At 37.6% G+C, this 16,020-nt stretch overlaps 4 protein-coding genes across 6 annotated transcripts; 2 read left to right on the top strand and 2 right to left on the bottom strand.

The window, feature by feature from the left end:
- The first annotated feature begins 6,174 nt into the window (after positions 1-6,174).
- LOC122526943 (gem-associated protein 2) lies at positions 6,175-8,287 on the top strand. Of its 2 annotated transcripts, none has more exons than XM_043650639.1 (6): positions 6,175-6,315; positions 6,567-6,788; positions 6,851-6,935; positions 7,034-7,192; positions 7,251-7,538; positions 8,120-8,287. In XM_043650639.1, the coding sequence occupies exons 2-6, from the start codon at positions 6,670-6,672 to the stop codon at positions 8,213-8,215; spliced, it is 747 nt and encodes a 248-aa protein (XP_043506574.1). In that variant the 5' UTR covers positions 6,175-6,315; positions 6,567-6,669; the 3' UTR covers positions 8,216-8,287. The 2 variants fall into 2 exon arrangements, with proteins under 2 accessions (XP_043506574.1, XP_043506573.1); XM_043650638.1 differs by having other exon boundaries at positions 6,175-6,474.
- An 85-nt stretch (positions 8,288-8,372) lies between these two features.
- Positions 8,373-9,721, bottom strand: LOC122526944 (ubiquitin-like protein 4A). The gene is made up of 3 exons (XM_043650640.1): positions 9,358-9,721; positions 8,826-8,931; positions 8,373-8,745 (listed from the first exon to the last, which is right to left on the bottom strand). The coding sequence occupies exons 1-3, from the start codon at positions 9,403-9,405 to the stop codon at positions 8,447-8,449; spliced, it is 453 nt and encodes a 150-aa protein (XP_043506575.1). The 5' UTR covers positions 9,406-9,721; the 3' UTR covers positions 8,373-8,446.
- LOC122526942 (ribonuclease H2 subunit A) lies at positions 9,722-12,245 on the top strand. Of its 2 annotated transcripts, XM_043650636.1 has the most exons (3): positions 9,722-9,800; positions 9,917-10,106; positions 10,675-12,245. In XM_043650636.1, coding segments are annotated over exons 1-3 (1,020 nt in total). In that variant the 5' UTR covers positions 9,722-9,798; the 3' UTR covers positions 11,503-12,245. The 2 variants fall into 2 exon arrangements, with proteins under 2 accessions (XP_043506571.1, XP_043506572.1); XM_043650637.1 differs by lacking the exon at positions 9,722-9,800 and having other exon boundaries at positions 9,902-10,106.
- Positions 11,598-15,940, bottom strand: LOC122526945. Its single transcript, XM_043650641.1, has 2 exons — positions 14,881-15,940; positions 11,598-13,061 (listed from the first exon to the last, which is right to left on the bottom strand). Exons 1-2 carry the CDS (start codon positions 15,233-15,235, stop codon positions 12,991-12,993), a joined length of 426 nt encoding a protein of 141 aa, XP_043506576.1. The 5' UTR covers positions 15,236-15,940; the 3' UTR covers positions 11,598-12,990.
- Between the last annotated feature and the right edge of the window lie 80 nt (positions 15,941-16,020).

Below are 16,020 nucleotides of genomic sequence, written 5' to 3'. Positions count from 1 at the left end.
GAGAGATTTCTGTATTTGTAGAGCCCCTCGCTGGCCGACTTTGTCGTGCCCCCTCTTCGAGTATCATGTTCTCCTGGTACAAAATGAGAACTTCCACCCAGAAGTTCCCTCTCGTTCACCAAATATTGCAGTTAGAATATTTTTAGAATAATTTCTGTGTCAGTAGAATCTCTCGCTGGCGGACTTTGTCGTGCCACCTCTTCGAGTATCATATTCTCCTGATACAATATCTGAATTTTCACCCAGAAATTCCTGCTCGTTCACCAAATATCACAGTTCAAAAATTTTACGAGACACCTCTGTATCAGGAGAACACCACGCTGGCCGACTTTGTCGTGCCACCTCTTGGATTTCCATGTTCTCCTGATACAAAATCCGAATTTTGACCCAGAATATCCTGCTCGTTCACCAAATATCACAGTATGAAGATTTTAAGAGAAACATCTGTATCAGGAGTACCCCTCGCTGGCGAACTTTGTCGTGCCACCTCTTCGAGTATCATTTTCTCCTGATACAATATCCGAATCTTCACCCAGAGATTCCTGCTCATTCACCAAATATCACAGTTCAAATATTTTACGAGGAACCTCTGTATCAGGTGAACCACTCACTGGCCGACTTTGTCGTGCCACCTCTTCGTGTGTCATGTTCTCCTGATACAAAATGAGAATTTTCACCCAGAAATTCCCGCTCGTTTCCCAAATATTACAGTCCGAATATTTTTAGAGAAATTTCTGTATAAGGAGAAGCACTCACTGGCCGACTTTGTCGTGCCACCTCTTCGAGTATTATGTTCTCCTGATACAAAATCCCAATTTTCACCCATAAATTCCCGCTCGTTCACCAAATGTTTCAGTTAGAATATTTTTAGTGAAATTTCTGTATCAGGAGAACACCTCGCTGGCCGACTTTGTCGTGCCACCTTTTCAAGCACCATGTTCCCCTGATACAAAATCAGAATTTTCACCCAGAAATTCCTGACTCGTTCACCAAATATCACAGTTCGAAGATTTTAAGAAAAACTTCTGTATCAGGAGAACCCCTCGCTGGCGGACTTTGTCGTGCCACCTCTTCGAGTATCATATTCTCCTGATACAATATCTGAATTTTCAGCCAGAAATTCCTGCTCGTTCACCAAATATCACAGTATGAAGATTTTAAGAAAAACTTCTGTATCAGGAGAACACCACGCTGGCCGACTTTGTCGTGCCACCTCTTGGATTTCCATGTTCTCCTGATACAAAATCCGAATTTTGACCCAGAATATCCTGCTCGTTCACCAAATATCACATTATGAAGATTTTAAGAGAAACATCTGTATCAGGAGTACCCCTCGCTGGCGGACTTTGTCGTGCCACCTCTTCGAGTATCATGTTCTCCTGATACAATATCCGAATCTTCACCCAGAGATTCCTGCTCATTCACCAAATATCACATTTCAAATATTTTACGAGGAACCTCTGTATCAGGTGAACCACACACTGGCCGACTTTGTCGTGCCACCTCTTCGTGTGTCATGTTCTCCTGATACAAAATGAGAATTTTCACCCAGAAATTCCCGCTCGTTTTCCAAATATTACAGTCCGAATATTTTTAGAGAAATTTCTGTATAAGGAGAAGCACTCACTGGCCGACTTTGTCGTTCCACCTCTTCGAGTATTATGTTCTCCTGATACAAAATCACAATTTTCACCCATAAATTCCCGCTCGTTCACCAAATGTTTCAGTTAGAATATTTTTGGTGAAATTTCTGTATCAGGAGAACCCCTCGCTGGCCGACTTTGTCGTGCCACCTCTTCAAGCACCATGTTCCCCTGATACAAAATCAGAATTTTCACCCAGAAATTCCTGACTCGTTCACCAAATATCACAGTTCGAAGATTTTAAGAAAAACTTCTGTATCAGGAGAACCCCTCGCTGGCGGACTTTGTCGTGCCACCTCTTCGAGTATCATATTCTCCTGATACAATATCTGAATTTTCACCCAGGAATTCCTGCTCGTTCACAAAATATCACAGTTCGAATATGTTTAGAAAGATTTCTGTATCAGGAGAACCCCTCACTGGCCGACATTCTCGTGCCACCTATTCGAGTATCATGTTCTCCTGATACAATATCGGAATTTTCACCCAGAAATTCCGGCTCGTTCACCAAATATTACAGTTGGAATATTTTTAGAGTAATTTCTGTGTCAGGAGAACCACTCGCTGGCCGAATTGTCGTGCCACCTCTTCGATTTCCATGTTCTCCTGATACGAAATCCGAATTTTCACCCAGAAAATACATCTCGTTCACCAAATATCACAGTCCGAAGATTTTAAGAAAAACTTCTGTATCAGGAGAACCCCTCGTTGGCGGACTTTGTCGTGCCACCTCTTCGAGTATCATGTTCTCCTGATATAAAATGAGAACTCCCACCCAGAAATTCCCGCTCGTTCACCAAATATTACAGTTAGAATATTTTTAGAGTAATTTCTGTGTCAGGAGAACCACTCGCTGGCCAAATTGTCGTGCCACCTCTTCGAGTATCATGTTCTCCTGATGCAAAATCCAAATTTTCACCCAGAAATTCCCGCCCGTTCACCAAATGTTTCAGTTAGAAGGTTTTTAGAGAAATTTCTGTATCAGGAGAACCCCTCGCTGGCCGACCATGTCGTGCCATCTCTTCGAGTGTCATGTTCTCTTGATATAAAATGAGAGTTTCCACCCAGAAATTCCCGCTCGTCCACCAAATATTACAGTTGGAATATTTTTAGACTAATTTCTGTGTCAGGAGAACCACTCGCTGGCGGAATTATCGTGCCACCTCTTCGAGTATCATGTTCTCCTGATACAAAATCCGAATTTTCACCCAGAAATTCCTGCTCCTTCACCAAATATCACAGTTCGAATATGTTTAGAAAGATTTCTATATCAGGTGAACCCCTCACTGGCCGACTTTGTCGTGCCTCCTCTTCGAGTATCATGTTCTCCTGATACAAAATGAGAACTTCCACCCAGAAATTCCCGCTCGTTCACCAAATATTACAGTTAGAATATTTTTAGAGTAATTTCTGTGTCAGGAGAACCACTCGCTGGCCGAATTGTCGTGCCACCTCTTCGGCTATCATGTTCTCCTGATACAAAATCCGAATTTTCACCCAGAAATTCCTGCTCTTTCACCAAATATCACAGTTCAAATATTTTAAGAGACACCTCTGTATCAGGAGAACCACTCACTGGCCGACTTTGTCGTGCCACCTCTTCGTGTGTCATGTTCTCCTGATACAAAATGATAATTTTCACCCAGAAATTCCGGCTCGTTCCCCAAATATTACAGTCCGAATATTTTTAGCGAAATTTGTGTATCAGGAGAAGCACCCACTGGCCGACTTTGTCGTGCCACCTCTTCGAGCACCATGTTCTCCTGATACAAAATCAGAATTTTCACCCAGAAATTCCTGCTCGTTCACCACATATCACATTTCCAATATTTTACGAAAAACCTCTGTATCGGGAGAAACCCTCGCTGGCGGACTTTGACGTGCCACCTCTTCGAGTATCATATTCCCCTGATACAAAATCAGAATTTTCACCCAGAAATTCCGGCTCGTACACCAAATATTACAATTTGAATATTTTTAAAAAATTTCTGTATCAGGAGAACCCCTCGCTGGCCGACTTTGTCGTGCCACCTTTTCGAGTATCATGTTCTCCTGATAGAAAATCCAAATTTTCACCTAGAAATTCCTGCTCGTTCACCAAATATCACAGTTCAAATATTTTACGAGAAACCTCTGTATCAGGAGAACCCCTCACTGACCGACTTTGTCGTGCCACCTCTTCGAGTATCATGTTCTCCTGATACAAAATCCGAATTTGCAGCCAGAAATTGTCGCTCGTTCACCAAATATTACCGTTCAAAAATTTTTGAAAAACATCTGTATCTGGAACTCGCCCACCGACTGAATTTGTCATGCCACTTCTTCGTTTGTTCTCCTGATACAAAATTGATGTTTTCAGCAGTTCCTTTCGAGAGGTTCCTTCTTGTCCTCAGGATATTCCTTGTCTGTGCGAGTACTAATTATTTCTACGAATACTGATTCGTACATTTTTGTTTTAAATTGGAGCACTGGAAATGCTGGTGGTCTAATTTAGCGAATGGCATCTTAATTGTTTTAATTTAATGTTTTTGTAACTGGAAATTCAATTGCTTTATTTTTGACGACCGCTCCGCCATCTAGCCTTATAATGTGAAAATTTATGGTTATAATTATGCTAGTCGCTCACTGTTTTGTTCGTTGTTGCTTTATTCATATACATACTGCTTACTCGTGACTGATCAAACGTTTAAATGTTTGTTTCTATACAAGAAAAAGAAGAATAAAACTTCGAGGTAGAAAGCTGTTTTAGAGGAGTCATTGTTATTTGTATGTTGTGTTACCACTACTTTCATTCCGTTTCTGTTTTCATCCTGTTTATATGATAAATGACCATTTTAGTTCTGGAATAAACTGGCTGATCATCTTATTGTATCTCTAGATAGAAAGCGCTTATTGGTTCGTGGACATTCTTACGTAAATTTGAAATTACTCCAATTTACGTGATAAATTCACGTGTAAAAATTTTTATGAAACCTTGGTATTGAGAAAATATTGAGATTTAATTGTTGATATCTTTTAGATTTTTCTATGTATGTGTAGCGGCCTACAGTCCCTCGAGTACGTGTTTCGAACACCGACTTGTACAAGCCGCAAGTGGCTGTGCGCCTAGTGTCGAAGTCTAACGATATTCGATGTTAAGCATAGTGCGGAACATCGCTAGGATGGGTGCCGTCCAGCCTAGCGAGTAGTTTGAAAAAACAAGCGTCTAGGGTTAAAGGGGTCGCTGCCATCAGCCCCACTGGATGAGTCTTGGCAGCGACTTCTGAGACGAAACGCACAACCTTTCCTCACCTTACCCACATCATCACTTCCTACATTATCCTCGCATCGTCATCAATATTTAAAGCCCTTCATATGGTAACGCTATAAAGTCACGCTATAAAGATACTATAAATCATACTGAACGAAGGATTAGGAATAATTTAAAAGGACGTGCCCCTGACAAAATCGATCATAAGTTTTTCGCTTATGATTTAAGTATAGCTTGACTTATCACATGTCACCGAAGAGACTCACGAAACAGTCTTGTCCTGCACTTCAAGTATTATCCATCACCATTGCATCGATTATCGAAAAGAAAGGAGAAAGCAGAGGATGAAGAAAATAGATGTAGAGGGAAATAGAATCCATAAAACAGAAGCGGAAGAAATTATCTTTAAATAAAAAGTTACAAATAATATAATACAGTATTTTGTAGGGGACACGACCCAGGCAGCACCATAAATTATAAAATAAATATGTCGCCTTCAACGACGTGGACCTTTGGACCCAGTACAAGGCCATGAAGTAATTGCCAAAATGTCCCTCATGGCCTTTGACCGTGCGTGCAGTTCCCAATTAAACAATAAAAACTTCTACACTCCGACCTGGAAAAGACACAAAAGAGTCGGGGGTATATATAAGACCCGACTCCGACGCGTCACGAATTATTAGTTCTTCTTGAGTACCGACGTCCACGTCCGTAAGTATATCTCTATCGTGCTGCCTGTGCGCCTTCCCTGCTGCGACACTCGCAATCATTATCTTTGTTGCATTAGTGTTACAATAAGTCCGTTATTGTATAAACGCTGTAACCACGTGTGAAAAATAAAATTACTTAAAACACTAAATATTTAATCTAAATAAACAATCTAATAGCAAATAATTCACTCAATATTTTTACCATTAATACTAACTAATGATAGAAAACTAAATAATAAAAAAACACATAATTTACGAAATAATACGAATCATTTTAGTCAACTGCACTAGAATCCTAAGAAATAATTTACAATAACATAAAATAAAGAAAACCCACTGTTCGGTCGGGTGTTTTTAAACTTATTGGTAGAAGGCTTTAGAATAGACAGGAACCATCCCTCATGTTAGAATAGGCAAGAACCACTCCGAAGCCTGTTAAAATGGACACGAATCTTTTCTGGCGTTTTTAAATTCCCCAGAAAGCTGTAAAATGAACTAGAATCATTCTAAAACATGTTTGAATGGACACGAACTATTCTGGCATTTTTTTGAAGCGCCAGGAAGGTTGGGTGGTCAAGATTTATTTCTCTTTGTTTTAAACTCGTTTGAAAGATAGTAAAGTAGTGAAAATTCATTTAATAGCGATTTAACTCTGATGCTGACCATTTTTGTCAATTGCGATACGTAAAGAAACAAATCACCAAATCTAAAAGTTAGTTAGTTGGTGTACAGATTTATTTCTTCTATGCTTCAAGCATTGAATGACTAACAATAAGTCTAACCTGACTTTAATTCGTACTTGGAGCAATTGAGTATTATACGAATGAATAAAAATTGTTAATTAAAATGCACACGTTATATACTTTGTATTGTAATTGCATAAATCTAATATACCTTCCTTAAAATTATTTACTAATTACTTTCTTTCAATATTCGGATTGTAACATAAACTTTATATCATAGGTGACCATAACCTAATCTGAAAGGCACAACATAATATATTCATAATTTAATATTGGATAAATAAAATTACTTTTATCAAGTGAAATTTGGAGATATTTATTAAATGAGAAACAAGATGACTGATTATTTAAAGCAGCCAGTGTTTTTTGTTGGAGAAATTGAGGAGGATATTAATTTATCCTTACCCCCCACATCTGGAGAAGAATATATCAAAAGAGTGATGTAAGTAAATGTCTGGAAACTATTAGAAAATGAACAAATAATATTACTTGGTGTTATTACAGGATAGAGACACAGAACTGTGCTGATATTGTAGTAGCTGACATTGATAGGAAACATTTTAAAAAGCCTACGATCGATATTGAACCTGTAAGTTTGCTAATGATGATTCAAAATTGTTTATAGAAATAAGAATTGTGTGTTAGTCAAAATTTGGATAATGTACAATAATTATACAATGTTATAAGTTATCAGGTTGTGTGGAGGCACCACCAAAACTTGGCCCTACGCTTGATTGGCAGTTATATCAAGTGTCAGACTTCTCCAATATCAGATTATACATAAGCCAATTAAAGAATGAAATTCAAACATCAAAGCGCCAATGGAGACCTCCAGAGATTGATATGGTAAGATAATGGTTAAGATATATTAGTAGTAGTTTTTGATACGTTTTTAATATTACAGCCCAGTATAGATGATGAGAAAGGTTGGATCAAATTCTGTTCTGGTAATGAAACAGAAGGGACAAGAGTTCTTCCAACATTGGATGTTATCTTTTCTTTAAATCAGCCAATGATAGAACAAATATTGGAATATTTAGTGGAATACATAGAAAGATTGGAAAAGATTCAATATGAATTGGGTCAATGGTTATACGCATTACTGGTTGTTTTGGAAATGCCACTAATTCCAGAAACATGTTCCTGTTTGCGTTCACTGGCTAGAACCTGTTCTGTCATGCGTGCAAAATCGGTAATTAATACTAACACTACTCTTTATCTGTTAACAAATCAATTTTATTGCATATGTGTATGTTACATTTATCATTAACACAAATCGGGAAGTGAGTTAAAGAAGTAATTTAAGTAACAGAAAAATTATCACTTACATTAAAAACAGACAAAAATTGCTCACTGACAGTTTTGTAGTTAATTCACAAAGAGAGTGTTTCAACTTCAGCGCATTGAAAGGAAAGTTCTGTGCTTTAAATATATGGCATCTAAGTTAACTGTATCTCTTTGCATTTACTGAAAACATAAAACAGATTTAAGTATAAGATACACTTTAAAAACGTTAAAATTCATTAATACATAAAAATTTTGGAATGGCATTTTCTATGAAATGAATAATTTATATTTGATACATTGTATAAAAATGTGGTATAAAATGTAGTATAATTTACTATGTGGGCATCGTTCTTCAACTGAGAGGTTACAGATTTCTGATTTTTGTTTTTATTTAATGTTATCAATAGTCATATATACGAAGTTGAAACCCTCTCCTTATGAAACTTTATATTATCTACTTCTTTCATTTTTCTTTTATTTTTATAGACGAAATTGGAAGTACATGAAATAGGGGCGCTGAATTTATTTATATGTTTAGTTGCGCGATATTTCCGCCAGCTGGACTTGGCCGATGATTTTTGAAATTTAATTAATGTGCAATTACTATTAATATACTTTATGTAAGTTTTAATAAAATCGACTTTTTAATACATCTATATGTTGTTCTTTGCACGTCTTTCCCTTTACGATCATTTAAAATATACTACTGGTTATCAGGGTACAATGAGGCAACGTCTTCTTTAATTAAATAAAAGTGTATTACAATAATCAAATAATAAGCGAGAGAAGTTGGGAAACTGAAGTTTTTTCGTCTTAAGCTATGTTTTCTTGGTCCTGAAGGAGTGCGGTCGCTAGTCGTTCTAAGTCATCGTAGCTAAGGTTATTCACTTTATTTTTCAGGTCTTTTATCAACTCATTAATTATCGACTCCGTTTCTGATTCTGTGTAATAATGCCTCAAAACTCTAGAAATCTCATCTCGTAAGAGATGCGTGCCAGACTTGCTATGCGAAGCTCTTCCTTCGCTGGATCCTTCTTCCGCCTTTTTAATAACCAAAAGATTTAACTTGCTCCCATCCTTGATGCCTGGATAGAAACTTAGTGGATTTTCATCTGAAAGATAGTTATAATTCTGTTGGCATTTGACTTTAAACTTGAAATTCTGATAATTGATAGGATATTTCGAACTTTACCAGCTAATGTTTTGCCCGTAAGCAACAGTCTCTGTTGTGGAACGTCTATACCCAAGAGGTCGCTAACTTTGTGCTTTAACTGAAGAACTGTGTCTGAAGGTGTAATCTATGGAAATGAAAATTTATTAAACTTAATAATTAGAACAGCACAAAACCTGAAACTAATCAATTAAAGAACTGTGTCATATTCAAATCATTGATTAATTGACAATAATTATGATCAATTTTATATATATATATATATATATATATATATATATATAATAATTGTTATTGCAAGTTAAATCTAGCTTCAACAAACTCTGCATAACGGAAAGTAATTACAATGTTACTACTATTTTACAAATAAATAATAAAACACGTGAAAGGTAAATGTTCTCAAAAATGAATTCTACATACGGGTTAGAGAGATTTTTTGAACGTCGCCAACGGCGAAATATCGTATATCGCGGGACGTATCTCGTTGTAAATAGAGAAGAAAGAAAAGAAAAAAAAAAAAAAGGAAAAGAGACTCAAACTGCTGATTACTCACGTCAACAACACATTCTTTCCCTTGAAGCTTCTTCACGATCACTTTCATGGTGTAACGTGCACGCCTGGGCGTCCTTAGGCCAATGCGACTGAGTAAAATCAAATTTGTCTCAAGAGTAGTACCTTTAACGACACCGATAGGGATTCGAGCATTTTATTGTGAGGTTATATTTTGCGATACACGATATTACTAACACACGGCGTCATCCAACTATTTCTACCGAGGACACGGGCACACATGCACACAGGTAGTCAGAAATCCCTTAACGTGCAAATATAGAGGTCGATACTGGACGATTCTTTATCGATACAGGCGTGCCGTCGATATCTCTGCTCTTTCCCTTCCTTTCTCCCTCCTCGAGATATTCGGCCAAACGTTCGCCGATTACCCCGGATCAGACGTAAATTTCCCGATTTTGCTGACTATTCGGTTGCAATTTCAATGTGTGATGCTCATTATCAACCGAGGATCGTTCGTTATGTTTCGATACTCGACCTATCGATACTGGTGTTTACAGATTTTTGGCGGTTAGTCTGAATACAGGTCTTTGAATTTTAAGGTTAGGTCGAAGGAAAAACCGCGTGAACGTTACGAGAAACGACGAGGACATGATGGACGAAATTAAGGAAACCATCCCGGAAAGTTGGGTGAAAATTTACGAGACAAATGTTAACATTACCTGGAAGGAAGATCTAGCCTCGTTTTTCAAAAGCTGGGATCATGATGTCAATAAAGTTTACACGTCGGACGTACGTATATATAAGAAATAAGAATATATTTTATTTATCCTAAAAGCGAAATCTTTTGTTTCTCTATGATTTACTTCAGTTGTTATTCTCATGAAATTACCATGGTGTGTAGATTATTTTGAGGTTAACAAAATATTAGTGGATGTCACCACTAACTTGACTTGAGTCTGTTAATAATTGAAAAAAAGTATAACAAACACTGTTTAAAACAGTCGTGCGACTGTTTTGACATTATGTAACTTTCAGTTGCTCTTTTGTAAACATAAGGTTATAGAATCACTGTTAAATCTGAAGCATCACTTGCAAGAGCAATGAAATTTTGTATTAAATCTCACAAGTATAATTGAAAAAGAGCAGTTCAATAACTATGCACATGTATATGTGTGTGTGCCTTATAATATAAGAATAGGAGATAGACTTCTTACAAATAAATAACTAATATATTTAATTATTAGATTTAATTATTGATTTTCTTAGTAATATACTGTAATAAATGTTCCTTCACAGATAATTCAGTTTCTAAACATATAAAGTTCCTAATTTGAATTCTGTTTGAAATTTCCCCTAGATACCACAAATATGTAAGGAGCAACCGTGTCAGCTTGGTATAGATGAGGCTGGACGTGGACCAACCCTAGGTCCTATGGTATATGGAATTGCCTACATACCCTTGTCAGAAAAGTACCTTCCCGTGGACTTGGGCTGTGCAGACTCCAAGGTTTTGACGGAGGAACAGAGAGAGAAAATTTTCAATAAAATTTGTCAACACCGCAAGAAAATAGGTTGGGCGGTAGAAGTCATATCGCCTAATATCATTGCGAATAGCATGTACCGGCGTGTCAAATTTTCTCTGAACGATATCTCTATGAAATCCGCGGTTGAACTAACGCAATTGGCGATCAAGCGAGGTGTAAATGTCGCAGAATTGTACGTAGACACGGTAGGCAGACCGGAGGCGTATCAGGCTAAGCTGAAGAAGCTTTTCCCGAATTTAAAGGTAATCGTTGCGAAGAAAGCCGACTCTATATATCCTATCGTCAGTGCTGCCAGTATTTGCGCCAAAGTTTTGCGCGACAACTCTTTAAAAAATTGGCAGTTTCGCGAAGGGACGATCTCGAGCATGTACGGAAGCGGATACCCGAATGATCCGGATACTAAAAGGTGGCTATTCGACAATGTAGACGATATATTTGGATTCCCGCGTATTGTCAGGTTCAGCTGGTCGCCTGCTGAAAGGATCCTGCAGTCGTACGCTCTGTCCATTGAATGGGAAGAAGTGGAGCAAGAAGAGAATCGTGGGGAGCAGAAGATCTCCAAATTTTTCACCGGGTCGCCCCAGAAGAAGCGGCATCAATTTTTCATCAACAGATGCCTCTCCAGCACTTCCACTTTTTGATTTTCTTAGTATTTACAATAAGGATGATACACATACACGCGCGTACGGACATAGTACAATTAAAGAGCTACCGTTAAACAAAACTGAGACTTATGTCTGATCCGTCGACGTAAACGCCGTTTTATTTATCAGAACGTTAAGTTAAAGATAAAAGTTCGATTTATGTACATATGTACAGAGTGCTGTTACAGTAAAATACCATAATGCGACGAGCGGCATGTTTCTTTTATGCCACTGCGTGTATTTCACTTGTAATTAACAGTTAGGAATGTTATTTAGCGCAAAATGTTCTTTGGTAAAACACACCTTACATTCACACGCGTATACACACAGCTCACAATAAACTTCTAGGATAACATATCTCTGCGGATGATTAATAGCGACTAGATTGATAAAAGCTACGACGAAAGAGAACACTCTCACCAGGGCTAAAATCTTGCTTGTTCTCTCGCGTGACTGGACGATAGAAACACTCATGTACAATTAGAATATATAAATATACTCGGCGTTCGTTCATTCATTCATTCCGGTTGATTATTATTCGTTCGTTCATGCTTGCGATTTTCTTTTTAATTTTTAATAGTAAATGACGAAAGAGAGGAAAAGAAAAATACATAAGAGTTTGATATTTCTCACTTTTGAAAGTCCAAAGAGATATTTAGATGAACGTAAATTTGTTTGTGAACTTCTCTTTTTAAATTGTATGGATTGTTTGAATAAAAAAGATGATTTTTTTAAGTAACTATGATAGTATTTTCTTCAACGAGACGATAAATCTCTGCGCATCTAGCTTTGTAAATCTGTATATGTATTTAATTCAACACTATGACGACCGCTGGCGCTATACCTGCGCCACGTCAGCGTAAACTATTTACTACTAAATTCATATTGAAAATGAATTGTAAGATCAATTTTGCGTTATTAAGAAAAACGAAATTACAACAGAACAAGAACTTTTGAGCATTCAAGATGATCATTTTGCATCTTAGTTTAGACAATTGATTTGATTATCTATTTTCTTACTTGTTACATGCTTGAAGTTACTGGATTGTTCTACAAATATAGTAAAAACCATACGTTGTTAATTTGATGATCAATCGGTCGTTATAGTGTTGAAGAACAGCTATGAGTTATCAAAGATATGTCACAGATATGCGAAGAGACATTAATAAGAGCAAAAGCGTCGAAAAACGTATAAAAATCGCGAACGTATGTACGTAGAGATGTGCAGAGATTTAACGTCCCGATCTCAATAAGTACGAATTTACATTTACCCCTCCCGTACCCTAATCTCTAATATACTGATGTATAATTCTGTTAAGTATATTCTCTCGCCTATGTCGTCGCTAACTTCCACTAACTGCGATTATAAAAAATAGAAATAACACGGATAATTTAGTACACCAGGAATCTCCATAAAACTCGCTTTGGAGGCCTGAAAAGGATGAGCATGAGGAAAAGGACGCGGCACCGCATCACGTGTCCTTCTTATCGTAGAATCAATATACTCGTCACCAGCAGGAAAATACACGGCGCTAACATGCTGCTGCTTCCGCTTCCTGCAACAGAAATGAAAAAGCATTGAATTTCGTGCAATTTTCATCGACAAATCAGAGGCGAAAAAATAAAATAAAATAAAATAAAATAGAGAAAGAGAGAGAGAGAAAGTAAAACGAACGGTGGAAATTCGAGTGAAAAATCGGAACGTATCGTTGGTTTAATTCGATCGATATTGGCGAGGGAATTGCGTCCACCGACTACTGACACAAAGGTTTACTGACGTTCGCCGGGCATGCGACCATAAGTCAGCAAATTGTCAGCAAACGAATGTGCCTCTGATTCGTTGTCACAGTTTTTCCTAACGATATTTCGTCTCGATATTTCCTGGCGGACAGGTGCTCCTTTTTTCTTGACATCGATCTTGACGATTGATGTCTCAGTGCTGGTAGCGAGGGGTGAGAAATTGGAGGAACCTCCGTCCCCCTCAAGGATGAAAATCCGTTTGGGAATTAGTAGATATCGTTGTGGATTCAATACTAGGATTACCAATTGTAAAATTACGAAAGATTTGAAGTTCTGAATGTTTTTGAAAAACTATCTTCCTTCTTTTTTTTTTTTTTTTTAATTTTTAAAGTTATCTTTTCTCTTTGGTACTTTGTTTAAGAGAAAAATGGTTTAAAAGCCTTTTACGTTTAACCGCCTGGATTACGGTTATTACGATCATAAGTTTTGTGGAATTTTTAACGTAATATACTGAACAATGTACGTGAAGCTAAGTAAAAATAAAAATGTAGGAAATAATGATTTTTTAATAACATTCGTGACTCTCTGATATTCACTTCAATGTAAAAATAATATTTAGAAATATGTAGAAATAATGTTTGTACAATGTGATAAAACGATAACATGTGAATATGTCATTAGAATGCGTAAACGTGAAATATCCAATATCAAAATTGACCTAGCCATCGCTGTCCCCAAGTTCGCCGTCCGAGGGTTAACCGAAGTATAACAGTGATTCTCATGTTTCTGTAGAGAATTTAGCATATCCTTGAAACAAATGTTTCGTCCATTTCGATTGAAAAATTCACTCGATCGATAAATTATCGACCATGATTTCTGTTACCGACAGGATTTACTTTTATCGACATATGGAAACTGGAACTTTCAGAACAGAGATAGCTGCACAACTTTAATTTCCTTATTTAATTAATCTATACGTTAATTCGTCAAGTAAAACAATTGAAGAATCTACTAATCTTCGAATAATTTTCTATTGAGATAATTCTCAAACGAATTTCCACATGGAATGATGGGGAATGGGAACCGCTGGAGCTTCTCCGCCAAGTGCACGCGTCCTTAAGCGATCTCTTCAAAGTGCTTTTCCTTCAGAATGAAAGCTTCCACGAAAAACCGTCGTTCTATATTTTCGATGCCTCTCGTTCCAAAGAATAACTTTTTTATGATTCTACTTCGCGCATACAGTGGCGCATAAAAGTTTCCGACCGAAGAAGATGGATTATTCACTTCGTGCTCCAAACGCGATATTTCAACAAAATTGCAACTAATATCTACATATCTGCGCGCTGAATATCTCGAACAGCTTTTGCGAATATTTTCAAATTTGTTTCGAACTTTACCAATACAATCCTGACCTCATTACTAGTAGAGTATAGCGATAGACAAACAAAAAAAAAAAAAAAAATTATAAGTATTTAACAAAACGAATGAATAAACGTGAAATATATAGATTACAGTCACTGATATACTCAAAAATGTAATATTTGATACATGATTAATATTCGTAGTGTTCTTTCGTCCGCATTCTACTTTCGCGAATGACTGTACCGACCGAGCAGCTCTCGTCATATCGCTTACCTCCTAAGATATGCTCGGCGTGCGTGTGGCCTTGCGCCCTTGTCTCCCTGCTTTCCATGACCGGCATCTTCAGCGGCCTTTCACCCTCTATGCTGAGCTCGTTCGATTTCCAATATACGGTCGCTATCGTTGCCAGGCATTTGATCTTCAGGTCCCCCCTCTTGAAATGCTTCGTACGCAGACGAAACTCCAGACCTAGCACTGCGGTTTCCAGGCCCTCGCGATCCACCTCGGTGATGTGGGGCCCTCTCAAGTATTGCGTGTCGACCTGTACCCGGCCGAAAATAGCAAGAGAGAGAGAGAGAGAGAGAGGAAAAAAAGAAAAAGAAAACGTATATAAAAGTCTCTGCTTCATCACGTGCAGGTGGTACCTGCGTGTTTAGAGGGAGTAAGTCAAATTTGCAATTCCACTTTGGACGAGCGAGGGAGGAGACCGGTCAGGTTAAGTTACGACTGCGTTGACCCTGTGATCGAGTTGGGCTGCACTCCAGGGACTGCGGTGTTTCGTAAGATGGCCGAACACGTGAAAGGACACGGATGATTTATTAACTGATGTTTAACCAGAAACCCGGGCCAGATAATTATTTATGGAACAGAACGATGGACAGTGGAATAGAGGGCTGGTTCAACTGTTCGTTTTACGAACAAGGTTCAACCGAGGGCAAAGAGAATGGCGAATCAGCCGGAGGATTAAATAATTGAGCAGCTCTCTGGAAAAAGAATCTGCGATGATAAAATAGGGAATTGGCTGAGATCTGTATCGGGTAATAGGGAATCGGTTAAAATGCATGTTTCCTTTTTAGCTTTTCCAGGCATTGTAGGGATCTAGAATTTTGTAGAAAGACTCTTTCCTTTGCAATTTTTCGAAGAAATTTCTTTCTTTGTAAGATTTTCTATGGAAAAATCTCCTATCTAGAAATAGACTGGAAGATGGATTTATCTTTCTCTTTCTGTTTCTTAACTTTTTAGATATAATTTCTATCCGATGCTTTCCACTTCTAAAGTGGATTGTTTCATATGTCTCAAATTCTTTTCTTCAAATTTCTCGAAAAAAAAAAAAAAAAAAAAAAAAACCGAGAATTCCTCGCGCCGGCGAGGAATATTCCCCGATCCAGAGAGAAAATTCGAATCTCCGAGCCT

This window comes from Frieseomelitta varia, unplaced genomic scaffold, assembly GCF_011392965.1.
Source record: "Frieseomelitta varia isolate USP_RPSP 00005682 unplaced genomic scaffold, Fvar_1.2 scaffold_204, whole genome shotgun sequence".
Classification (NCBI taxonomy): Eukaryota; Metazoa; Arthropoda; class Insecta; order Hymenoptera; family Apidae; genus Frieseomelitta; species Frieseomelitta varia.
Note: the sequence above shows the minus strand (reverse complement) of the source record. Positions and strands in the feature narration are given on the sequence as shown.

Coding starts and splice junctions, on each gene's coding strand:
- LOC122526943 (XM_043650639.1), top strand. CDS start 6,670: ATGAGAAACAAGATGACTGATTATTTAAAGCAGCCAGTGTTTTTTGTT. Junction 6,789..6,850: donor GAATATATCAAAAGAGTGAT/GTAAGTAAATGT, acceptor GTGTTATTACAG/GATAGAGACACAGAACTGTG. Junction 7,193..7,250: donor GACCTCCAGAGATTGATATG/GTAAGATAATGG, acceptor TTAATATTACAG/CCCAGTATAGATGATGAGAA.
- LOC122526944 (XM_043650640.1), bottom strand. CDS start 9,405: ATGAAAGTGATCGTGAAGAAGCTTCAAGGGAAAGAATGTGTTGTTGAC. Junction 8,932..9,357: donor GGAAAGAATGTGTTGTTGAC/GTGAGTAATCAG, acceptor TCATTTCCATAG/ATTACACCTTCAGACACAGT. Junction 8,746..8,825: donor TACGGGCAAAACATTAGCTG/GTAAAGTTCGAA, acceptor ACTATCTTTCAG/ATGAAAATCCACTAAGTTTC.
- LOC122526942 (XM_043650636.1), top strand. Junction 10,107..10,674: donor ATAAAGTTTACACGTCGGAC/GTACGTATATAT, acceptor AATTTCCCCTAG/ATACCACAAATATGTAAGGA.
- LOC122526945 (XM_043650641.1), bottom strand. CDS start 15,235: ATGAAGCAGAGACTTTTATATACGTTTTCTTTTTCTTTTTTTCCTCTC. Junction 13,062..14,880: donor CGCCGAGCATATCTTAGGAG/GTAAGCGATATG, acceptor TTTCTGTTGCAG/GAAGCGGAAGCAGCAGCATG.